Genomic DNA, 23,403 nt, shown 5'->3' on the forward strand with positions numbered 1-23,403 from the left:
AAAAAAAAAACAAGAAAAAAAGAATTATTATTTAAAACATTTTATGATGCACTGAATGAATTATTCAAATAATGTTATAATTATGAGTTTCTAAAGAACGTAATAAAGATGAAATAAAAAAAAACAAATCAATGTTGAAAAAACAAAAGTTTTTGGCGTTTTTGTAAGAGAGATGGAGGAGACATCTACCCATCTTTCTATCTATCTATCTAGCTATCTATCTATCTATCTATCTATCTATCTATCTATCTATCTATCTATCTATCTATCTATCTATCTATCTATCTATCTATCTAACAATCTATCTATCTATCTATCTATCTATCTATCTATCTATCTATCTATCTATCTATCTATCTATCTATCTATCTATCTATCTATCTATCTATCTATCTATCTATCTATCTATCTATCTATCTATCTATCTGTCTATCTGCCTATCTATCTTCTATCTATTACGAATTCGCTAAAATGTTAATTTAAAACACAGTTATACTTATATATTAATGAGTGTTACACTCAGTTGTTTTATTTAAATTTAGTTAGATAAAGACAGCAGTACCGTTTTTTTTTTGTAATTAAATTATAATTTTGGGATTTAGTTTTGTTTTGAGTTTTCAAGACAAATCTTCGCTATTGTTTAAAAAATTATCAATTTCATTTAAATATTCTTCACTAAACACACCATACCACAATGAACGCACCACCAAAACAATAAATAATAGTTCACGCAGACGTAAACGTTTTTCTTTCATACGACGAACCGGCCACCACCAACGTACCGAACCACTTTTTTTCCTCATATCAACATAATGGTGTGTAGTATCCTGGCCCTCGGCAGTGGACCTTATGTAATGGTGGTGTGTAGGACTTCTTTATGCGAACAAGCGTTGTTCATCACGTGGTGCAATGGTTTGTGGTGGTGCTGGTATTTCGAATTCATTCAAATCGGCATCATAATACAAAGCAGCACGATAAGGACGCAATTCCCATGGTACTTGATTTTCCATAGGGGTCAATTGTACACCCAAATCTTCTAAGGTGGGTACATTGTTGAGTACCTTATCGGTGACGCATTCCAATTCTAAACGTTCTAAATGTAAACCACCCACAGGTTGACCGGGGCAAATCATTTCGGTCATTTTGGTTTTCAAAACGAAAGTGGGATCGAAACGCATATCGTAACGTTGATAGCCCCACCATTTCTCATCCTTGCGCATAAGACGATGGAACCAATCAACCAATTCGCTCAATTGGTAACGTTTGGGACTAAAATATAATAGTTTTAAATTTATTAATAAATTTTTTAATGTTCCAAATGAAACCTACCCCACAGCTTGATAAACCTTGCCAGCGGTATCGGGATCCTTGGCACAGTTAATAATACCCTGAGCTACATCGGAAACGAATACGGGTTGTTTAACGGTACGTTCACCTTTGTACCACAAAGGCATCGAACGGAATTGACGACGCCAGATGTGGGCATAATAACGCAAGAAACGATCTTCAGAACCATAAATATCCGAAGGACGAATAATGGTGGCTTCGGGGAATTCTTCGCGTACGGCTTGTTCGCCCCAGTATTTGCTGCGCAAGAAATTGCTGCCGCCATCAATGATGTGACTCTTGGGATGGGGATCAGCATTCAAGGCGGAAACGTGAATCAAACGTTCGACACCCATTTCGCGACAGATGCTGTAATATTAAAAAAAAAACATAAGTTCAATAAAATTTTCAAAAAGAAAGCTTCCTACTGGATCCTTATTCAATACTCACCGTGCAATGCGACGAGCACCCTCAACATGAACATCATTGAATTTGAAATTCTTAGTCTCATATTCACGTCCCACCAAATTGATGACAACATTCGAATATTTGACAGCCTTACGAATGGCTTCCTCATCGCACAAATGATAGAATTGGAATAAAACCTGGCCCAAATCACCGCACACCTTCAAGCGAATAGCTTCGGAATCTTCACCACGATAGGGCAAAATCATTTGGGTGCCGGACTTGCCCAACTTATTGCAAACATAACGACCCAAGAAGCCAGTGCAACCGAAAACGGTAGCAACAATACCATTGAAACTACTGCGGCCACCGGTACCGCGTTTCATGGCACTCAAATTGGTGGTCTTCAGGGGACGTGGACTGTCGGAAGAATAATTGGCCGTACGCAAGCACAATACACCCAAGGCGCCATTGGTTTGTTGCTCTAGAAATTATCACAAAATTGTAGTTTTATTCGGTGTTGAATGAAAATTTCCTTAGGTCTCTTAAACACACGTTACATAAGTTTTACGTTTCCACTTGTTTTTGTTGAGACTTTGGAAGTGAATTTTCATTAGTTTTTACTTACTTGCCATTTGCACATTCCTCATTAATATAAGCGAAGCCATTTTGCCAATTAAAGCTTACGCTAATCCTTAATATTTATCACAAATTAATTGTTTTATTCTATTATTTATGGAGCCCTGCAATGCAAAAATTTGGCTCTCGCAGTGACTTCGAATGGGAATTGAATTCGCTGTGAACGATTGCGATAAATGTCAAAACAAAATTCGCCTTAAAAACAGCTGTAGTAAAAAGAAAAGTGCTACCATATGGTAACATAAGCTTGTTAACTTGTGGCAATACTTTTGATAATAAAAAATTGTAAAATAATAAAAAAATTGTAACAAAGTAACTAGGACTGTGTGCCAAAAGGCAGCAAAGTTCTATTGTAATTTTTTATTTCTTTTCAAACAAATCAAGCGATTTTGTTGAAATGTTTGTAGAGGCAGCTGGGATATTTTTTCTCTTCTGGTGCCCCATTGTTTGAGAGTTACCGTATTGATAAAAAGCGCACAGGTGTCCGGTAATTTTTTCAAATTCGGCCCCAAGGCAAATTCATATAAGGTGGTGTTTGTTAATCAATCAGCTGATTTTGTTTTAATTCGACTGGTTTTCCTAACTGTCGAAGTTTGTTATTGTTTACATTTTTATATTTAAAAATGTCCGTTAAACAGAGAAAAACTTCGTTAATATTTTGAATTATTTATGTAAAAAATCTGAAAATACCAAGCATTTCGTAAACAAATATCATTTTATTTAAATAATGAATTATTTTCCCGGCTGGCGGCAGCTGACTTCTACGTTATGGCTTAATTTTGAAATCTATTAAATGTTAACAAATTAAACAATATTGTTTTATATATACACTATGTAGATAAAGAGATTAACTAAAAAAATAATATTTTTATGAATATGTACTTTTTATGTTTATTTTTCACAAAAAATTAAGTCTTACTTAACTTCAGGCACATACTTTGATTTTGCAAATTAAGCTGCCGGAATAGAATTTTTCGTTTGAAACAAGCATTATTCAATTCAGAATATATTTTCCTCGCAAATTTTAATCTTTATCTTTATTTTTTAATATAAACATTTTACAAAAATTGTTCATCAAATGAATTCGTCGTTATGGTTTTTGACATTTACGAAAACCAAAAGCAAAAACAAAATACATGGGAAATGTTGTTGTTGCAGATCTACCACCACCTTATCTGAATTCGCCTTGGTAAATTTCTAAAGAAAAAGTTAAATTGAGCCGACAAAATAGCCGCCGCCGATATTTTCTGTAATAAGCCGCCGACCCGAGTCGGATTCCGTTTTTATTTAAAATCGTTAAAATTTAAAAACTAAACGTAGTTGACAAATTTAGTGTCAGTTGCCGCCGCCGTTAATACTTGTCGGCGCAGAGCTCTGGCTGCCACAGTTGTCATATCAACGAAGCGCAAAACTTGAAATAAATACAAACAACTTTAATTTTTGAAAAATTTTAAGAAAAACTCCTTGGAAAAATGTTAAATAATGAACAATTTGCTGATCCTTGTCTAGAAAGACATTTTACCGGTCACAGTCAAGCCATAACACAAGTGCGCTTTAATCCGGAGGGCAATAAAGTGGCCACTAGTTCTTTGGGTATATTTGCTTAAAAGAAAGTCATAAATTTTATATTAAATCTTTCTTTGTTACAGACTCCTCTGTTATTTTGTGGGATTTAAAGCAAGCCGCCAGATGTATACGTTTTTCAGCCCATAATGATAGTGTTTATGGTGTTAGCTGGTCTCCCAAATCGAAATTGGTGGCCTCTTGTTCTAAAGATAAAACTGTGAAAATATGGGAACCTAAATTGAAAGGAGTCTCTGGAGAATTTCTAGCTCATGGCAAACCGGTGAGATCAGTAGATTTTGATCCCTCCGGCACAATGGTGGTGACAGCTTCCGATGATAAAACTTTGAAATTATGGCGTGTGGCTCAAAAGAAATTTTTAACCTCCTTTGCCTGTCACACTAATTGGGTGAGAGCGGCTAAATTTAGCCCTAATGGACAAATGATTGCTTCCTGTGGTGATGACAAGTCTTTGCGTATTTTTGATGTCAACTCTGGGGAATGTATACGTTGTTTTACCGAACAAAAGGGTATGGGACGACAGGTGGCTTGGCATCCGGATAGTACTGTGGTAGCCGTTGCCATGTCTTGTAATCGCATTAAAATATTCGATTTAGTGGCTCAGGAATTAATACAATTGTATGAAGTACATGTGGGACCAGTCAACGATTTGGCTTTTCATCCAAATGGCAACTTTTTACTGACTGGCAGTGATGATGAAACCATGAAAATATTAGATCTACTAGAAGGTAGACCTATTTATACTCTGACGGGTCACACGGGCAAAGTAACAGCAGTGGCTTTTAGTCAAGATGGTTCGCAATTTGCTTCGGCGGGAGAAGATAGACAGGTAAGTGATTGAACGAATGTAGAACGATCATAGATATAAACTTTTCCCTTTAAAAGCTTTTAGTTTGGAAATCCAATCTTCATACCTATGACGTTTCCCTTTATGAGGCCAAGTTGGCGCGTGAAACTTTAAATGAAAGTGGCATTGTGCCACATGCTCAACAAACAGCTGTCAGCTCCATGACAACCACTACAAATGCTAGTGATCAATCTATACTTATCGATCCCCGTCAATCGATGGCCTATAATAATCGTGATGAAAATTTCCAGGTGCTTGAAAGTGAATATATTAAACATTCGACTACACACATGACATCATCACCCTCCATCACAACTACTACTAACTGCTCCAGCACTTCGACGTCGTCGTCTTCATTATCTAGGAATTCGGGACATTTAAGCTCGAATAGCAGCAGTTCTTTGTTAAATTTTCCCAAAAGTAAAAGTAGCTTTTTCGATGATTACAATAATTCACCGAATACGAAATTACAGAATCAATCGAATGCTAGTTCGAAATATTTTTAATTTCTTTGATTTTTTCACTTTTTTTATAATTTTATTTATTAATATTTATAATGAAAGGATCAGCCACCTTTTTGGTAGATTAATCTTTTGAATTGAGTTTTACCTTTCAAATGCAGGTGGTTATTTTCTATTCAATATATAAATTACTTTTTATATTATATTTGACTTTCTTGGATCATATTAAATAATCTATGTCCAGTATTTTATTAATATCTTATAATAAAAGAAGTTATGTGACGTTTTTTTTTTAATAAAGAAAACTATTTAGAGTTATTTTGCCTTAAATGTGATGGAACCCTTGAATCCAATAATGACTAAAGTATATAATAAATTAGTCGACAACGCAGTGAACACGCTTCTGGTTCAACACAAAAGTACTTGAATCCAAATATACATGCAGGAGATACACTATTCCATAGTCTAGACCACTAGCTCATAGACTAATCGATAGAGTAGACCATAGTCCAAAGACTAGTCAATAGACTAGTCCAAAGACTAGTCAATAGACTAGTCCAAAGACTAGTCAATAGACTAGTCCAAAGACTAGTCAATAGACTATTCCAAAGACTAGTCAATAGACTAGTCAATATGCTAGTCCAAAGACTAGTCAATAGAATAGTACAAAGACTAGTCAATAGATTAGTACAGAGACTAATCAATAGACTACTTTAAAGACTCGTCAATGGACTAGTCAATAGACTAGTACATTGATTAGGAAATAGACTATTCCATTGACTAATCAACATACTAGTATAAAGACAAGTTCTAGTCCATGGACTGCTCAATAGATTAATCAATAGACTAGTCCATAGGTATGTCCATTGACTAATTAACATTATAGTCTATAGAATAGTCAATAGACTAGTCCAAAGACAAGTCCATAAGTAAAACAATAGAGCTGTAATCCCGATCCGATTCTCAATCGGCAAAGATTGTCAACTCAGCAACAGCTGTATCAACCGGAAGTTTTTTCCCCAGGGAAGAACATCCAGTTACAGCCAACCTGTCACAATAACAACAACAACTAGTCTATAGACTTTTTCCAGCTGATATTCCCCTCCCCATTTGAAATTTCGTTCTGAAGATTTCTAGAATTTCGAATTTATATTTAAATTTTCGAACTTAACTTTGAATTTTGGAAATTGTACAAAATCAATATCATTTTACAATATTTTAACAAAATAAACCTAAATATAACACAATTTTAAAATTCGAACATTGAATACGAAAAATATTGAAATTCGAACTTAAATTAAGAAATCCTTTAAAAGATTTCTTACGGAAATCTAACAAATTTCGATGTTTTCTTAATAAAATTATACTTAGGTTGCTTTTAAGAAGATTTTTGGAATTTTGAATTCATGTTCGAATTTTCGAACTTAAGTTCGAATTTTTGAAATTGTACAGAATTAATAGAATTTTCTTATATTTTAGCAAATTATCACTAAATATAACAAAATTTTATATTTTTCTTAAGTTTTAGTAAATTCGAACATTGAATACTAATAATTTTGAAATTCGAACTTGAATTTTTAAGGAATTTATAAGAAAATCTAACAAATTTTGATGATGTCTTAATAAAAATGAATTTTAAAGATTTTTTGCAATTTCGAATTTATGTTTGAATTTTCGAACTTAAGTTCGAATTTTCGAAATCGTACAGAATTAATAAAATTTAATTATATTTTAACAAATTAGCACTAAATATAACAAAATTTAAAATTTTTCTTAAGTTTTAGCAATTTCGAACATTGAATACCAAGAATTTTGAAATTCGAACTTGAATTTTTAAGAAATTTTAAATGAATTCTCAGGAAAATCTAACAATTTCATTGATGTCTTAATACTAATGCACTTAGGTGGCAACTTTGAAGTTTTTTTGGAACTTCGAATTTATGTTCGAATTTTCAAATTTAATTTCGAATTTTCGAAATTGTACAGAATTAATGAAATTTTCTTATATTCAAACAAAATAACATTAAATGTAAGAAAATTATTAATTTTTCTTAAGTTTTAGCAATTTCGAACATTGAATACGAAAAATTTTGAAATTCGAACTTGAATTTTTAAGAAATTTTAAATGACTTCTTAGGAAAATTTAACAATTTCATTGATGTCTTAATACAAATGCACTTAGATGGCAACTTTGAAGTTTTTTTGGAATTTCGAATTTATGTTCGAATTTTCAAACTTAATTTCGAATTTTCGAAATTGTACAGAATTAATAGAATTTTCTTATATTTAAACAAAATAACATTAAATGTAAGAAAATTATTAATTTTTCTTAAGTTTTAGCAATTTCGAACATTGAAAACTAATAATTTTGAAATTCGAACTTGAATTTTTAAGAAATTTTAAATCAATTCTCAGGAAAATCTAACAATTTCATTGATATCTTAATACTAATGCACTTAGGTGGCAACTTTGAAGTTTTTTTGGAACTTCGAATTTATGTTCGAATTTTCAAATTTAATTTCGAATTTTCGAAATTGTACAGAATTAATAAAATTTTCTTTTAATTAAACAAAATAACATTAAATGTAAGAAAATTATTAATTTTTCTTAAGTTTTAGCAATTTCGAACATTGAATACGAAAAATTTTGAAATTCGAACTTGAATTTTTAAGAAATTTTAAATGAATTCTCAGGAAAATCTAACAATTTCATTGATGTCTTAAGACAAATGCACTTAGGTGGCAAATTTGAAGTTTTTTTGGAACTTCGAATTTATGTTCGAATTTTCAAATTTAATTTCGAATTTTCGAAATTGTACAGAATTAATAAAATTTTCTTATATTTAAACAAAAAAACATTAAATATAACAAAATTTTTATTTTTTCTTAAGTTTTAGCAATTTCGAACATTGAATACTAAGAATTTTGAAATTAGAACTTGAATTTTTTTAACAATTTTAACGGAATTCTTAAGAAAATCCAACAAATTTTGATAATGTCTTAATAAAAATGAATATAGGTTGCAATTTAAAAGATTTTTTGAAATTTCGAATTTATGTTCGAATTTTCGAAATTGTATAAAATTACTAAATAATCATTTATAATCACTAAATAAGACAGAAATACATTAAATTGTCTAATTTTTCTTGAGGTTAAGCCAATTCAAACATTGTATAGCAAAAATTTTTGAAATTCGAACTTAAATTTTTTCTTTCTCTCTCTCTTCTAACTTTCAAGATTACAAATATTAACTCTAACAGTTATACACCTATTGAGGAAATTAAAAATGATATTGCCAAAATAATAATAATGTTTTATGGCCTTAATGAAAGGATAAAGAAATTGGAACAAGTTTTTAATAAATAAGAAGAAAAACTCTAGTTTTGTATTTTAAATGGAATTTATAAATATTTATTGTGTGTGTTTGATTTAAATATTAATAAAAATTGAAACATTTAAAAGTTTATTTTTATAGCTTTATATTATTATAATAATATTTTTGTTTTTTTTTAATTAAATAAAATTGTATGTTTTTAAAATTTAAAATTTTCATTATATTTTCCGTGATTTATTGACTATTTCTATTAACTCCGTTTAAAACCTTGGAAATTGTTTAATATTAATATTTTTTAATTGATTTTTTTTTTGTATTTAAATTTGTAAAGTATTTTGTATTTTTATTGTAAATATATTGTATCCATTAAATGTTTACATTTTTTTTTTGGCTTTTTCTTTCTTTAAACTTTTACTATTCCTACTACTTAATTGAAAAAGAAAAAAATTCAAAATTTTTTATGAAATTTATTTAGTTTTTATTAAAAAAAAAAGAAAAATTTTAATGATTTATGTTAAAATTTCTATAAAATTTATTCGATTTGAGCTAAAAAGTTATAAAATTTAAATTCGATTTCTTTTAAAGAAATTTTTCTAATTTTTAATACGATTTTCTATAGAACCTATGACTGCATTAATGTTCTTGAATTTTTGAGTCTAAAATAAACCTAAGAACTTCAAAATTTCTACTAAATCTAAAGATTTTAAAAAAGAATAATAAGAAATAACTATAGCGTTACTAATTTGACTTTGTTTTCACTTTCACTAAATCAATAAACTTTCAAATTAATAAAATGCCTTCTAAACTTAAAAACTAAGAAAAAAACAAAATTTTTTTAACATAAATTCTACACTTCACAAGTGTATTTAACTTCTTAAAGTATATTTTCATAAAAAAATAAAAATAAAGTAAATTGCTTGCATTTAAATGTTTTACATATTTTATGTAAATTAATTATAAAATATCTGTTTCAATAACTTTAAATTTAAATCAAAAGAAAAAAAAATAATTCTTAAACTTCCAATTTTAATTTCGCTATTTTGCGAAATTTACAAAACATTTCGTTTCATTCTTTCACACCCACATATTGTGCTGATTTGCCAGTCTTCTTAATAACTTCCAACAGCTCTTCGCCTGTTAGATTCGAGGTAACCAAAACAGTTTTCTCATCCAGATCAATACTTACTTTTTCAACTTTATCTTTTTAAACGACCAAGAACACAACAACACAAGGGGAATCAAAAAAAAAAAAAGCAAAAGATATTATGTTTTTAATTTAAACTTCTATTTAAAGTAATATATCATGATTAAATAATACCTAGACTACAAAAAAAAAAAAAAAAACCAAGATAGCATATGAACACAATATTTTCAAGATAAAGTAAATGGTAGTTATTGCGGTACGTGTTACGTTATCAGTTAGTAACAAACAACACACACACACTCGCACGATATAGGTCAAAAAACTTTTAATAATAACAAAAGGAAAATATTGGAAATGAAGCGCATTTGTTGTTTATAAGCAAATACATATTTGCATTGGCACTTCATGTCTAGACTAATTGTTTGTAATGAAAATTTTCTAGATTTTAAGCTAAATAGAAAAGTATTGCATTTTATTTAGTTCCATTAACAATAATTAAAAACTTTTGTTATTTCTCTTCGATATCTATCTATCTATCTATCTATCTATCTATCTATCTATCTATCTATCTATCTATCTATCTATCTATCTATCTATCTATCTATCTATCTATCTATCTATCTATCTATCTATCTATCTATCTATCTATCTATCTATCTATCTATCTATCTATCTATCTATCTATCTATCTATCTATCTATCTATCTATCTATCTATCTATCTATTAACTAGACTAACAATAAACATCTATACCTAGTTCTTGAAAATATTTTACATTTCATCATTTCGCCAAAAATTCTCAAATATAAATCTCAATAACTTCACCCTTAACTATAACATTGACGTGTCCATTTATACAATTTTCCCCATATGTTAATAAACGTACTATTGAAATTAAATTTCTTACCTCCTAGCTTGCCCAATACTCTTTCCACAGCACCGGAACAACCAGAGCAGGTCATTTCCACTTTAAATTCATGCACCTTTATAAAAAAAAAAAAGAAAAATCGAAACAATAGATTTAATTAATGCAAAAACAACTTGACCTTTTTCACATAATTTACATACATATACAATATATTCATTTTTTCATAATTTTTTCTTTCTAATTTAACTTACGGGCATTTTGCTAGTCGCTTGACTTCTTGAAGAACCTGAATTGGCTTGCAAATATAGCTGCGGTAAGTTCAACACTTTGATGCCGTTTACTTTTTCACGTTTAATCAAAAAAGAAATTTGCAAATGTCTGCTGTTGTTATTGTTTGATAAACAAATTATTGTTGTTTTGTTGTTGTGTGGAATTTTTTCTTTTGCTTGTATTTTTTGTTAAATTTTGGCACTTTTATTAGTTAATAATACTATAAATTTAGTTTAGTAACTGAAAGAATATGATGGAAAACGCAAGAATAGAATTAATCAAGGCGTATTGTATAAGGTGTCAACACTATTAATTTCCATTAGGTTCTTTTGTATTAAGTTTGACATATGAGAGTGTGTGTGTATATTTTTTATGAGTGTAATTTGACATTTTATTTTATTAAAAGGTGTGCTGCCAATAGCACCTTAAATAAATTTCTTTTAAAATAAATTGAGTAGCTTTTTTTTTACAGTGGTATATATGTAGCGTTTTTTTAGTTAAAGTTATTCATTGATAATGTAAGTAACTTTTAAAAGCATGCAAATCTGCTTAAAGTCAAAATTATATATTTTTAATTAAAATTGTTTATGTAATTAATTAACAAACTATATTAACTTTTTTAATAATTTTAAGTTAATTTTGAACTTTTTTTAATTGTTTTGTCTTTGATTGTTGCTCATTTTGTGAAAAGTTGCCAGAATGCATAATTGTAGCAAAAGGTGATATTGAAAGTGAAGGCATTTTTCCAATGTTGTGAGGAAATAGACTGTTATTTTCAATTATTGACTGACGTTAAAGATTTGAATTGAAATTGTATAAAAACCTAATAAGAGAAATATAATTATATTTAAAAACAATTTAGAAAAATGTATTTACAGTAAAATAACTATACATTTCTAAAAGCAAATAATAAATTTCTGTTTGTATAAATTTTATAACAGGAAATTTAAAAATTTATGGAAAAGCCTAATCCAAAATCATTTCAACATAAATTTCATAAAAGTTAGTAATAAAAATCAAACGTTAATATATAAGTTTAATTAAAACATTCAAAATTAAAAAAATGGTAATAATTAGTACCAGCATCTTTGGAACTGCTCTAAATCCCCTAACTACCAAACCGGTGGATGTTTATCGCATTGTTATGACTAATAACAATAATATGAGTGTAGCCATTCTGACACTGGGAGCTACAATACAAATGATTAAATACCCCGATAAGCATGGTAATATAGAAGACATTTGCTTGGGTTTTGACAATGTTCAGGGTTATATAGATCATAAAACTAAATATATAGGAGCCATTATTGGTAGAGTAGCAAATCGTGTGGCTCAAGCCAAATTTCCTCTAGATGAAAAGGAATGCTGTTTGACCAAAAATCTTAAGGATAAACATCAATTAAATGGTGGTTTTATAGGATTCGATAGTATGATTTGGCAGATAATAGAAGAAAACGAGAATGGTATTAAACTACAGCATATAAATCCCGCAGGCTCAGAAGGTTATCCTGGAGAGTTAAACACCACTATAACGTACGACCTAGATGATAACAACAATTTTGGAATTTTTATAGAAGCCACAACGAATCGTAAAACACCCGTCAATATATCCAATAATCTATATTTAAACCTGGCTGGCCATAATACCCGCAAGGAGACGCTCTTTCAGCATAATATCATGATTAAAAGTAATAAAATTGTGGAATGTGATAACGAGCTTATACCCACAGGTTGTTTGATGCCTGTCAAGCATACCCCCTATGATTTGCGCAAATATGTCAACTTGGGCAAACGACTTAAGAAATTTTTCAATTATCCCAACAAAGGTTTTCATAATAATTATTGTATTGATAGCTGTGAAGGTCAAGTTAAACCTATTGCCAAAGTTATACATCCCTGTACAGGTAGATGGTTGGAGATTTTCAGTGATCAACCTTCGGTCCATTTTAGTACTTGTAACGATTGGCCAGATATTGATAAAGCGGGAGCTGAACCTATAATTGGTAAATCTAGAGCAGTGTATGCTCAATATGGTGCCTTTTGTTTGGCTTGTCAAAACTACCCTGATGCCATGAATCATTGCAATTTTCCAAATGTATTTATAGGACCGAAACAGAAATATTGCCATACTGTGGTTTATCGTTTTGGTTGTTGCGAATAATTTAAACAATTTTTTTATGAAATTTAATAATTTATACAAATTTTTGCAATAAAATTTTAAATTTATAGGATTTTATGAAAACAATTTGCTTTATTTCAGATCAATCATCTTTTATATATAAACATTTATCAGATTGCGATCAAGATTTTCTTAGAAAATTTTTCAACATAACTTTTCTATAGAAAAATTGTTTCATAAATAATTTAATGAGATTGTTGTATAGAAATCTTTATTAGAATTAAAACTAAACAAATAAATGTTTTATTAAAATGAAGTTTTTATTAATATTTTTATAGTTATTTTTTTGTAATATTATCAATTACCAAATTTATAAACAACATCATGATAATATTTCTCGCCTGGATTTAAAAATATTGTAGGAAAATTTGTATGATTCACGGAGTCGGGATATTTTTGAGTTTCCAAACAAAATGCTCCATGTTTAACATAACGAGCACCACCTTTTCCCTCTAAAGCGGGGGCACCATTCTCCACATCCGGCAGATTGTTAGAAGTATAAAATTGCACTCCAGGCTGATTGGTTAAAATCTCTAGCCAACGTCCACTTTCCGGATGTTCTACACGTGCTATGCGCGTTGTTTTATTACCTTCCAAATTCACACAATAGCAGTTGTCATAACCATTAATAGGTTTATCCTTAAACAGGGGTAAACGGTCGGCCATTTTAGCAGGAGTTTTTAAATCATACACAGTATTAGCTACCGGTGACAATTTGCCGGTGGGTATTTGGTCTAAATCGGTATCTACTATATTATCGGCATTAATCATGACAGTGTGTTGACTAAGACCCAGTTTACCGGAATTATGACCCGCCAAATTAAAGTAAGCATGATTGGTAACATTAACACAAGTCGTCTGATTGGTGGTGGCCTCAATTTGCATGCGAAATTCGTTGTTGTCATTTAAAGTACAGGTTATGGTACAGGTTACCTCTCCCGGATAACCCTCATGACCATCCGGTGAAATATGCTTGAAAACAACACCGTCTGCTAGAGTTTGTACCACCTCCCAGATGACACTATCAAAACCAATAAAACCACCATGTAATTGATATTTATCTTTGAAATTCTTGGTAACTTGAATCTCTTTTCCATTCAAAGTAAAACGACCATTGGCCACACGATTTGCTACACGACCCATTGTGGCACCTATGTATGCCGGTTGTGTGGCTATATAACCTTCGACATTATCAAAACTTAAAGATAATTCATCGACTTGACCGTTTCTATCCGGCAAACGTACACTAGCTATATTCACACCCAATGTCAAAAGTTGAACCGACATTCGGTGGTCATTTGAGAGGGTTATACGACGTACTTTAGCCGGTTGTTTAGTCATAGGATCAACTATGGTGCCGAAATCTTCCTCTTTAACTACGACCATGATGGGGACTGGAAGAAGTAAGAAAACAGATTTTTTAAATGTATAGAAATTTTTCGAAGTAGTTTTAATAGACAGATAGATAGATAGATAGATAGATAGATAGATAGATAGATAGATAGATAGATAGATAGATAGATAGATAGATAGATAGATAGATAGATAGATAGATAGATAGATAGATAGATAGATAGATAGATAGATAGATAGATAGATAGATAGATAGATAGATAGATAGATAGATAGATAGATAGATAGATAGATAGATAGATAGATAGATAGATAGATAGATAGATAGATAGATAGATAGACAGATAGATAGCTAATTTAATTTCCTATTTACAAATTCACAAAATGCGCATAATAATTAATAAGTTAGGCTTGGCAACCCAATTTTAGAATAACGGAAATCATAGCATACATATTTTACGTAAATATGGCAGCTTTAAGTAGTACGGATTTTACTATTATCAATTGATAGATAAAATCACTTTAATAAAATTTGTTATTAAAACAATTACATCAAATTTTTAATGTTTTTTAAGAATTTTTCAAGTATGTAAATAATACACTTTTATAGTTTCTTTTTAAATGCAACTCCAAAAAAAAATCACGTAGTATTTTCCAAAATTTTTTATACGTTTTGTAAACAATTTTTATTATTGCATAAATATATATTTTTTCTCACTTACCTTTTAATACTTGTTTTAAAACAATTCCTTTTCACTGTGTTTTAATGAAATGCTAAATTGCAACTAAACTATAAAAAAGTTTAAAAGTGCCCCTTCAACACAGAAAAACACTTTTAAACATCTGTTTATTTAACAAACTATAAATTATCTCTGAGCTACAGCAATTTTATTTCTATCAATTTATTTTATTAAGCAAATTGTGTTGTTTACCAAGAGCGTATTAATATGGATGTTAAAGCGTATGTGTAAATTTATTAAATTTACTCTCAAATAATGCAATTTTCTTTGTGATTATAATTACGAACACAAACCACAAGACGTTTCGGTATATTTATGTTTGGCAAATAAAATTTACGTTAGATTTTGTTATATTCGATAGTCGTCTATCGCTAGCGGCCGCTATTGTATTCATACAAGAATTTGCAATATTTTGATTCTCTCTGGCAAATCAATTGATGAAGTAACAGGTTTTTAATTAATATTATGTATTATTTATTTTCCGCGGGGAGGAAGTTGAAGCACTGAGAAAATCGAAGGTGTGTTTAGAATTTAATATAAAACAAAGAAATCTATCACTGATAATAAGTGTAAATGAGGAAAGTAGAAACGAGTGCATTTAAAGATTTTAAAATGGCAAACATATAACTACTTGACATTTAGTAATAGTACAATGTCATACAAGGGAGAAATAACAATCGAGAAAAGTAAACAAATTTTATTTTACCTTTATTTCACTTCTAGTAAGTGCAAACAAAAAAAAATAATGATATCATTTAACTATAATATCATTTGAGTTTTTTTTTTCAAAAAAAATATAGAAAATACAATTATCCAAAGTATATTAATACACATACTTTACAATTATCTATATAAAATTTGTCCCAATAAATATTTTCTAAAGAAAACTTTAACGCATTTCAAATTTTCTATAGAAAAATCAAAATTTTTTGTAGAAAAACTTGTTTTTATAAAAAAATTTCTACAGAAAGCAAAATCATAAGAAAATTTAACCCATATGAAGTATATGAAAGAAACCTAACAGTCTGGCCACCTTAAATACATAGTTTTTGTTGACATTTGCTGTAACGGTAAATAATTATTATTGGAATTTTAAGACATCTATAAATACACATCTATTTACTTATATTTTCGTAACAAGAAATAAAAAGAAAAATTCTTTACATACATAGGTATTATTAAATATAAAATAATTAATTACAATTTTATATAAACCAGCAAATTTTATAAGCAGTTGCCTTAATAATTAGTTTAAAAACATTTTATGTTTTTTTGGGTAATAACAATTTCTAAGGGAGTTACTGTTTAAAACAAAGGTGCAATTAAGATAAGCTTATTATAAATATATTGTGTGTGTGTAATCATTAATTTATATAGAACTTTCAGATCTAAAAGAATAAACTCAGTCTGTAGTCAATTGCCAACGATTTAAAACTAATTTAGCACTTTTTCCAAATACATTCTTTTAGGAATTAATCCAAAACTAATAGTACAATTAATATTTGTTAATATTAAACAAGCGTACACCATGAAACTGTGGCAATTTGGGTAAAGTGACAATGACCAAAGATATAAAATTGGCTATAAAATGATCGGTGTCATTGCGGGTATACAAACAGCAAAGCAGGAATCTAGGAAACAATATACACATAAAAACATTATACAATATTTTTCTAAAAATATTAAAAAACTTACAAAACAATGGGCACTGCTGTTAAGAATTTACGTGTTGCTGTAAATTGTTCACCATCATCGATTTGTTCCCAGTGTGTTAGCTGACGTCCGGTATCATTTTCAATGGAAAACCATGGTGCTCCCTTTATTATATGTAGGAAGTATAAATGGGCCTAAAAAGAGTTCATTTCATTAATTTTACTTCCTTAAACTGACTTCTTCAATTGCCTACCGCATTATGCATTAAATTTGTTAATGTCCAGGCCATGGGTATGCTTATAAAGGGCACCGACAGTAATATCAAATGTGTCGCTAAGACTCCCAGAAAATAAGCCAACCACATGCCACGCGCACCTAGCCAAGTGCTATTCGGATTTGGTTCACCATGACCGCCAGCAATTACTGTCATTTTTAATTATTTATTTTTTCTTGATTTTTCTATAATTTGCCAGGAATTTGTAAAAGACGGTATGAATAATATTTTGCACAGTTCTATTTTGTGTGTTTATTTGATGATTATTATTATTTGCACTTTAGCACGTACACACATACGTAGTTAGACGATTTTTTTGTAGTTTTCTCTTTATTGTTTTCTTCGCAATTGATAATAAGAGGCAGGGTTGTCGTCATTATGAGTAAATATAGGGTGACCAATGTGGCTCATTTACAATTGAAGAAAAAAACTTTGTCTATTTTAGAGGAATTTTCAATGGAAAATGTTCGTAGGTCAAAATTCTCTATAGAACTTAAATATTTTGTTACAAAAGTGTGTTTGTTACAATGTTTTCTATAGAAAATTGTTTGTTTTGGGACAAATTTTTCTAAAGAAAGTTATCGTTGAGAAATTAGTTTTCTTAAAAAATTCTCTTGGAACAAAATTATTAATAAAAAAATAGCCTTGACTATTTAAATTTTTGGAAATATCTAGTTTTTCTAATCCAGCTGCATTTTAGAAATAGTGTTTGGCACAAATTTTTTTAAGAAAATTAAGTTTGGGACTTATTTTCTATAAAAAATGCATTTGTAACAGACTTTTCTACAGACAATTGTGTTTGGCACAAGATATTTAGGGAAAATTGCGAATTTAAAGACTCTAATTTGATACAATTTCTTTTAGAAAACTTTAAAATTGTCAAAAACTAATGAGGCCGCCTTATTATTAATGATTCCAATGCCGTTGATTTTTTTAGTATCAGTTAACGCCGTTAAAGTTTGGCGGCGCCGATCTCTGCCGTTGATTCACTCGCAGCAAATAAAGTGCAAAAATTGTTTAAAACGCGAAATAAATAACAAAAAAATTTAGAAAAAAACAGCAAAAAAGTTTTAAATTTTAATAAAAAAGTAAATTAACTATAATTTAACCAATTAGTTTTGCTATAATTAACATTTTTTTTATACCTAACAAAAAGATTGTATTTGCAAACAAAAACACACAAAGATCTTATAACAACGCCTCCATATTATTTTCTTTGCTAATTTCTTTTACTATTGCTGCCTATTTTAATAAAAAAAACACTTTAAACACGGATCAAAAAAGAACAAACGCCAACGAGGCTGAGCCCGACGAAAGTACCCCCCTAATGGAAGGCCACGTCGGTGCCCCTCAAATCAGTTGTAATAACTCGATAACGGGAGGAGCTGAACGAAAACGTCAGCAAAAACGTAAAACGGAACAGTTGAATAGTTATGGTGGCACCGAACAGCGTGATGCTACTGATGGGGTAAGTTGGATGTTGTTAAAGGAAACTTCCATACCAACGTTTTGTTTGGTTTTAAGGCCATTTTAGATGTACCCAATGTAGAAATACGTAGTAGACGTTTGCGTGATGCTGATGGTGGTAATCCTAACGATCCAGATGCTCCCTCTAGTTCTCAACCTACTACTAACGAGGCCGAAGATGAAGAACAGGGTTTGAAATATGGAGCTCAACATGTTATAAAGATTTTTGCTCCCGTCTCTTTGTGCATGTTAGTGGTAGTGGCCACCATTAATTCAATTACCTTTTACACTTATACTGATACTTATTTGTAAGTAAAAGTTTAAAATTTTGTATTTCTTTAAATATTTTAAACAGTTTTCGAATTTGGAATCAATATTTAAAAAAAGTATTTTAGGACAAACATCCTGGGGTGAAATTTTTCTATAAAAAATTTTTAAATATTTATTTTATTTACAGATTATATACCCCATTCCATGAATTATCTGAAGATAAAGGCACAAAACTTTGGAATGCCTTAGCCAATTCTCTAATACTTCTCTCCGTCGTTGTGGTAATGACCATTTTTCTAATTGTTCTCTATAAGAAACGTTGCTATAAGATTATACACGGCTGGTTGATACTATCATCCTTTATGTTGCTATTCATTTTCAGTTATTTATATTTGGAGTAAGTGTTTGTACAGATTTTAGCTACAAAAATCAAGGTTATAATATAAATTTTATACAATTTTAGAGAACTTTTAAGAGCCTATAATGTTGCTATGGATTATCCCACTACACTGTTGATATTATGGAATTTTGGTGTTATGGGCATGATAGCCATACACTGGCAGAGTCCTTTAAAGTTGCAACAGGCTTATTTGATATTTGTTTCAGCTTTAATGGCTTTGGTTTTCATAAAATATTTGCCCGAATGGACTGCTTGGGCTGTCTTAGCGGCTATATCTATATGGGGTATTTTCTTTATAAATTATTAGCTTAAAGTGTTTTTTTTACTAAAATAACTTATTTATATAGATTTAATAGCTGTTCTAACACCTAAAGGACCTTTGCGTATTTTAGTAGAAACCGCCCAAGAAAGAAATGAACAAATTTTCCCTGCCCTTATCTACTCTTGTAAGTTATTTGTAATATTCCATAATAAAACTTAAACTAAAGTTTCTTTCTATCCTTATAGCCACTGTTTTGTACACGTTTATGGGCACTCATGCCCCGGCTCAACGTAATAATTCTTCCGATTCGAATTCACCCAACTCGCCGCATACCTCAACTTCGTCTACTTCTGTTTCCCGTACAGGTACAAGTGCACCTCCTAGTGCTGAAGGTATGCCTCTAGTGACATTTAAAATGCGCGGAAATGGTATTTATTTTTATTTTTTCATTTGTCTTATTTTCAAACTAAAACGATAAACACTTCTTAGATGTTGTATAACTTTCGTTAAGCTTGTCTTGTTGTCTTTTAGTAGGTTTTGTTTTTAGGGGTTTTTTTTATAGTAAGGTTTAAGGGAGTACCATTTCTTTTCCATTTCTTTCTCTACGTAGCGCATTACTTTATATGTTTTAATGTAAATAAGTTTTTATTGGTTTAAAACTATAAGTAATTTTCTTGTCTATTGTTTGTTTAGAAGCGGCTGGTTTTACCGAAGAATGGTCATCAAATTTAGATGATCGTGTGGCTCGCCGTCAAATTGAGGTACAGGCTAGTACTTCAGATAATGCTAATCGTTCAACTAATTATCGTACGGTTACTACTCAAGAAACTCGACCCTCTCAAATGGGCAGTAATATGACGGAAGCTCAAGAAGAACGTAAGTATATATTTTAAAGAGAATTTTTAACTTGATTTCTATTTACAGTTTGGCTGTCAAAGCTTCAATCCTTACAGTTTGTAATGGTTACAATATTTTCCGAAAATTTTTATCGCAATCTTATGTGAAGTTATCATGAAACCTTTATGGAGAAGGAAATTGACTTAGAACTCTATAATGTCTATATTATGCAGTTGAAAGAATAACGCATTCCGAAATTTTTCAATACAATCTAAGGTGAAGTTTTTGAGCAACCTTGCAGTAAATGGAAACTGACTTAGAACTCTATAATGTCTATATTATAATTAGCGGCAAATAATTGTCCTACGTATGTGCCAGCATCAGGATTTTGAATTTTAAAGAGCTTAAAAACAATAACTTCAAACCCTACAGTTGTAAAGTATACAACATTTTCCGAAATTTTTTAATACAATCTAAGGTGCAGTTTTCGAGTAACCTTGCGGTAAAAGGAAACTAACTTAGAACTCTATAATGTCTATATTATGCAGTTAAAGGAATAACTAGTGTGAACAAAATTGTCCAATTTATGTGCCGGCATCAGGACTTTTAAGTTTAAGGAGCTTAAAAACAACAACTTCAACCTCTAAAGTTGTAAAGTATACAACATTTTCCGAAAAATTTTAATACAATCTAAGGTGCAGTTTTCGAGTAACCTTGCAGTAAAAGGAAACTAACTTAGAACTCTATAATGTCTATAATATGCAGTTAAAGGAATAACTAGTGGGAACAAAATTGTCCAATTTATGTGCGGCAATAGGACTTTTAAGTTTAAGGAGCTTAAAAACAATAACTTCAACCTCTAAAGATGTAAAGTATACAACATTTTCCGAAAAATTTTAGTACAATCTAAGGTGCAGTTTTCGAGTAATCTTGCAGTAAAAGGAAACTTACTTAGAACTCTATAATGTCTATATTATGCAGTTAAAAAAAAAGTTGACTTTGGGAAACAAACGTGCCCAACCTAAGTGTCAGCATAAGGACTTTTACATTTAAGAATCTGAACAACAAAACAACCTCAAACGCTGTTACGCACAAAATGGTTACTAGAGATTACAGATTCTATGATACTCCTTACATATTCAATTGTTTATATAAACTTTTCCATTTCTCTTCAAGCAAAAATCCAACAACGAACTTTTTCTCTTCTTTTATTTTCCAGGTGGCATTAAACTCGGTCTGGGTGATTTTATTTTCTATTCTGTATTGGTGGGTAAAGCTTCATCGTATGGCGATTGGGCAACAACAATTGCCTGTTTTGTGGCTATACTTGTAGGATTATGTCTAACATTAGTTTTGTTAGCCATATGGCGTAAAGCATTGCCAGCATTGCCTATATCAATATTTTTTGGACTATTCTTTTGTTTGGCTACAAGTGCTATAGTCAAACCGTTTATGGAGGAACTATCAGATCAGCAAGTTTTTATATGAAAATCAAATAAAATAAGGAGACAAGTAAGATATCTATCTATAAGCATATAATGACATAATTTCTAGATTAAGATAGAAAAAAAAAGAATATTAATCTCCAGAGATAGTTTATTCTGGAAGATTATTAAAAAAGAACTCTTATTGATTTATATAAAGTTTTTTTTAAACATTTATTTTATGCATATTTTTAACAAGAACTATTTAATATAAAGTAGAAGTTTACACGTTATCTATTGCATGCTTTCTTTGGGTTTTATAATAGTTTGATCCTTAAGATTAACCACCCAACCGGGTTCTAAACCATAGAACAATTGTCTAGCATCCTTCATGCTAGTAAGCATTTCATAGTCTGGATCCTCTTCTATTTTGGGCAATTCATAACCATATTTTTGAGCTAAAACCAAACGATGTTTACTGATTTCTTCGGGATCTGCCAAATAACCACGATTTTCCGCCGACGAATAATAACCTATAGCGTCTTGTGGTGGCAACAATCTCTTGGGTATAGGTACACCCTTTTCAAACCATTTTTCGGGATTTTTTAAAGCATGTAAACTTCTGGGATCATAATAAGCGGTACGTATAACACCACCATTACGTTCTATGGCCGCTATAACCGATTCCTTAGCATGCTGCACTTCAATACATATTTTGGTCTTAAATTTATCGGCACCCTCATCAGTTAATTGAAAACCAAATTCCATGGAGGCAGGATTGAAACTAACCAAACCGGTGTTACAAAGAGTAGTCAAATCTATAGGCTGTTTGGCATCGATGCGATTGGTGTCCAACATAACTTGCAATTGTAACAAGGAAATCTTGGGATATTGTCTTCTCAGATGATGTCCCTTATAGTAGGGTTCATAGGGAAAACGTATATAGAAGGGTGTATTGCCTGTTTCATAACCGAGACGCATGAAATTTTGTCTCTGACCGGAACCTTTGTTGCCGGCACCATGTTTATCACCACCATGCTGGGCACGACCTCTTTTATCCTATAAATATAAAAAAATCTTTTTAAAACTTTGATGTAATAGTTTCTCTCTAATTCATTTACATTTTGTTTAGAATTTGGATTGGGTCTTAAATTGCCAATTTGTACTCTAGGCAAAGTGCGCAGCATTTTTAAAGCCTTGTCGGCTGTTTCTCTTATATGAGCCATTTTATTTATAGCTATTTACAGAATATTTAATACAATATTTAAATTTTTATTAAATAATTTCACTGCTAAAGAAAAACGAAATACCGACGAGAAACAACCACACTTTTACAAAAAAACTCCAAACAGCTGTTAAATCGAGTTGCCAACTTATAGAAAGTTTATAGTGGAGGAAAATTTAGCGATGCCACTCATTTATTTATTAAATCAAATGAAAAAAAAATTGATTAATTTTTCTTTTTTGCCGCCATAAGAGAATTTAGGGGTATATTGAGTTGCTCATTCCATTTGTAATATCTCAAAATATACTAACACATTTTTTATATAAAAATTTTATTACAAAATCATTTCGATAGACAATTTTTTTCGTGGCATTATCGTTTTTTATTTAATCATCTGGCAGCACTTCATGATAATTATTTCATTTACGTCTTCTCCGAAATT

The 23,403-nt window shown here is 30.2% G+C and overlaps 8 protein-coding genes across 10 annotated transcripts; 3 read left to right on the forward strand and 5 right to left on the reverse strand.

Annotated features, from left to right (window-relative positions):
- Positions 1 to 496: 496 nt before the first annotated feature.
- Positions 497 to 2,526, reverse strand: LOC111686072 (NADH dehydrogenase [ubiquinone] 1 alpha subcomplex subunit 9, mitochondrial). Its single transcript, XM_023448372.2, has 4 exons — positions 2,360 to 2,526; positions 1,777 to 2,215; positions 1,330 to 1,695; positions 497 to 1,269 (listed from the first exon to the last, which is right to left on the reverse strand). The coding sequence occupies exons 1-4, from the start codon at positions 2,397 to 2,399 to the stop codon at positions 876 to 878; spliced, it is 1,239 nt and encodes a 412-aa protein (XP_023304140.1). The 5' UTR covers positions 2,400 to 2,526; the 3' UTR covers positions 497 to 875.
- A 1,208-nt stretch (positions 2,527 to 3,734) lies between these two features.
- Positions 3,735 to 5,665, forward strand: LOC111686089 (POC1 centriolar protein homolog). Its single transcript, XM_023448390.2, has 3 exons — positions 3,735 to 3,963; positions 4,020 to 4,783; positions 4,840 to 5,665. The coding sequence occupies exons 1-3, from the start codon at positions 3,843 to 3,845 to the stop codon at positions 5,305 to 5,307; spliced, it is 1,353 nt and encodes a 450-aa protein (XP_023304158.2). The 5' UTR covers positions 3,735 to 3,842; the 3' UTR covers positions 5,308 to 5,665.
- A 3,874-nt stretch (positions 5,666 to 9,539) lies between these two features.
- LOC111686093 (copper transport protein ATOX1) lies at positions 9,540 to 11,184 on the reverse strand. The gene is made up of 3 exons (XM_023448395.2): positions 10,859 to 11,184; positions 10,647 to 10,722; positions 9,540 to 9,795 (listed from the first exon to the last, which is right to left on the reverse strand). Exons 1-3 carry the CDS (start codon positions 10,862 to 10,864, stop codon positions 9,662 to 9,664), a joined length of 216 nt encoding a protein of 71 aa, XP_023304163.1. The 5' UTR covers positions 10,865 to 11,184; the 3' UTR covers positions 9,540 to 9,661.
- A 756-nt stretch (positions 11,185 to 11,940) lies between these two features.
- LOC111686097 (galactose mutarotase-like) lies at positions 11,941 to 13,038 on the forward strand. The gene has a single exon (XM_046951494.1). The coding sequence runs from the start codon at positions 11,941 to 11,943 to the stop codon at positions 13,036 to 13,038; it is 1,098 nt and encodes a 365-aa protein (XP_046807450.1).
- A 255-nt stretch (positions 13,039 to 13,293) lies between these two features.
- Positions 13,294 to 15,764, reverse strand: LOC111686095 (galactose mutarotase-like). Its single transcript, XM_023448397.2, has 2 exons — positions 15,132 to 15,764; positions 13,294 to 14,450 (listed from the first exon to the last, which is right to left on the reverse strand). The coding sequence occupies exon 2, from the start codon at positions 14,440 to 14,442 to the stop codon at positions 13,354 to 13,356; it is 1,089 nt and encodes a 362-aa protein (XP_023304165.2). The 5' UTR covers positions 14,443 to 14,450; positions 15,132 to 15,764; the 3' UTR covers positions 13,294 to 13,353.
- A 493-nt stretch (positions 15,765 to 16,257) lies between these two features.
- Positions 16,258 to 17,385, reverse strand: LOC111686092 (ORM1-like protein). Its single transcript, XM_023448394.2, has 3 exons — positions 17,056 to 17,385; positions 16,845 to 16,996; positions 16,258 to 16,780 (listed from the first exon to the last, which is right to left on the reverse strand). Exons 1-3 carry the CDS (start codon positions 17,230 to 17,232, stop codon positions 16,645 to 16,647), a joined length of 465 nt encoding a protein of 154 aa, XP_023304162.1. The 5' UTR covers positions 17,233 to 17,385; the 3' UTR covers positions 16,258 to 16,644.
- A 639-nt stretch (positions 17,386 to 18,024) lies between these two features.
- On the forward strand, positions 18,025 to 21,875 carry LOC111686101 (presenilin homolog). 3 transcript variants are annotated; one of them, XM_046953226.1, is made up of 9 exons: positions 18,025 to 18,164; positions 18,361 to 18,544; positions 18,601 to 18,851; positions 19,001 to 19,210; positions 19,277 to 19,497; positions 19,561 to 19,659; positions 19,721 to 19,903; positions 20,169 to 20,351; positions 21,532 to 21,875. In XM_046953226.1, exons 2-9 carry the CDS (start codon positions 18,404 to 18,406, stop codon positions 21,798 to 21,800), a joined length of 1,557 nt encoding a protein of 518 aa, XP_046809182.1. In that variant the 5' UTR covers positions 18,025 to 18,164; positions 18,361 to 18,403; the 3' UTR covers positions 21,801 to 21,875. The 3 variants fall into 3 exon arrangements, with proteins under 3 accessions (XP_046809182.1, XP_023304169.2, XP_023304170.2); XM_023448401.2 differs by lacking the exon at positions 18,025 to 18,164 and having other exon boundaries at positions 18,171 to 18,544; XM_023448402.2 differs by lacking the exon at positions 18,025 to 18,164 and having other exon boundaries at positions 18,237 to 18,544; positions 19,721 to 19,867.
- A 66-nt stretch (positions 21,876 to 21,941) lies between these two features.
- Positions 21,942 to 23,085, reverse strand: LOC111686102 (39S ribosomal protein L15, mitochondrial). The gene is made up of 2 exons (XM_023448404.2): positions 22,858 to 23,085; positions 21,942 to 22,795 (listed from the first exon to the last, which is right to left on the reverse strand). Exons 1-2 carry the CDS (start codon positions 22,960 to 22,962, stop codon positions 22,031 to 22,033), a joined length of 870 nt encoding a protein of 289 aa, XP_023304172.2. The 5' UTR covers positions 22,963 to 23,085; the 3' UTR covers positions 21,942 to 22,030.
- Between the last annotated feature and the right edge of the window lie 318 nt (positions 23,086 to 23,403).

This window comes from Lucilia cuprina, chromosome 5 (assembly GCF_022045245.1).
Source record: "Lucilia cuprina isolate Lc7/37 chromosome 5, ASM2204524v1, whole genome shotgun sequence".
Lineage (NCBI taxonomy): Eukaryota > Metazoa > Arthropoda > Insecta > Diptera > Calliphoridae > Lucilia > Lucilia cuprina.

Excerpts from the sequence above, each read along its gene's own strand:
- LOC111686072 (XM_023448372.2), bottom strand. The coding sequence starts at position 2,399 with ATGGCTTCGCTTATATTAATGAGGAATGTGCAAATGGCAA. Across the intron at positions 1,696-1,776 it reads GGTGCTCGTCGCATTGCACG|CATCTGTCGCGAAATGGGTG; the intron begins GTGAGTATTGAA and ends TTAATATTACAG. Across the intron at positions 1,270-1,329 it reads AAGGTTTATCAAGCTGTGGG|TCCCAAACGTTACCAATTGA; the intron begins GTAGGTTTCATT and ends ATTATATTTTAG.
- LOC111686089 (XM_023448390.2), top strand. The coding sequence starts at position 3,843 with ATGTTAAATAATGAACAATTTGCTGATCCTTGTCTAGAAAGACATTTT. Across the intron at positions 3,964-4,019 it reads AGTGGCCACTAGTTCTTTGG|ACTCCTCTGTTATTTTGTGG; the intron begins GTATATTTGCTT and ends TCTTTGTTACAG. Across the intron at positions 4,784-4,839 it reads CGGCGGGAGAAGATAGACAG|CTTTTAGTTTGGAAATCCAA; the intron begins GTAAGTGATTGA and ends TCCCTTTAAAAG.
- LOC111686093 (XM_023448395.2), bottom strand. Across the intron at positions 9,796-10,646 it reads AGTATTGGGCAAGCTAGGAG|ATAAAGTTGAAAAAGTAAGT; the intron begins GTAAGAAATTTA and ends TCGTTTAAAAAG.
- LOC111686097 (XM_046951494.1), top strand. The coding sequence starts at position 11,941 with ATGGTAATAATTAGTACCAGCATCTTTGGAACTGCTCTAAATCCCCTA.
- LOC111686095 (XM_023448397.2), bottom strand. The coding sequence starts at position 14,442 with ATGGTCGTAGTTAAAGAGGAAGATTTCGGCACCATAGTTGATCCTATG.
- LOC111686092 (XM_023448394.2), bottom strand. The coding sequence starts at position 17,232 with ATGACAGTAATTGCTGGCGGTCATGGTGAACCAAATCCGAATAGCACT. Across the intron at positions 16,997-17,055 it reads CAAATTTAATGCATAATGCG|GCCCATTTATACTTCCTACA; the intron begins GTAGGCAATTGA and ends AACTCTTTTTAG. Across the intron at positions 16,781-16,844 it reads ACAGCAGTGCCCATTGTTTT|ATTCCTGCTTTGCTGTTTGT; the intron begins GTAAGTTTTTTA and ends ATTGTTTCCTAG.
- LOC111686101 (XM_046953226.1), top strand. The coding sequence starts at position 18,404 with ATGGAAGGCCACGTCGGTGCCCCTCAAATCAGTTGTAATAACTCGATA. Across the intron at positions 19,660-19,720 it reads CCCTGCCCTTATCTACTCTT|CCACTGTTTTGTACACGTTT; the intron begins GTAAGTTATTTG and ends CTATCCTTATAG. Across the intron at positions 19,904-20,168 it reads ATTTAAAATGCGCGGAAATG|AAGCGGCTGGTTTTACCGAA; the intron begins GTATTTATTTTT and ends TTGTTTGTTTAG.
- LOC111686102 (XM_023448404.2), bottom strand. The coding sequence starts at position 22,962 with ATGGCTCATATAAGAGAAACAGCCGACAAGGCTTTAAAAATGCTGCGC. Across the intron at positions 22,796-22,857 it reads ATCCAAATTCTAAACAAAAT|GATAAAAGAGGTCGTGCCCA; the intron begins GTAAATGAATTA and ends TTATATTTATAG.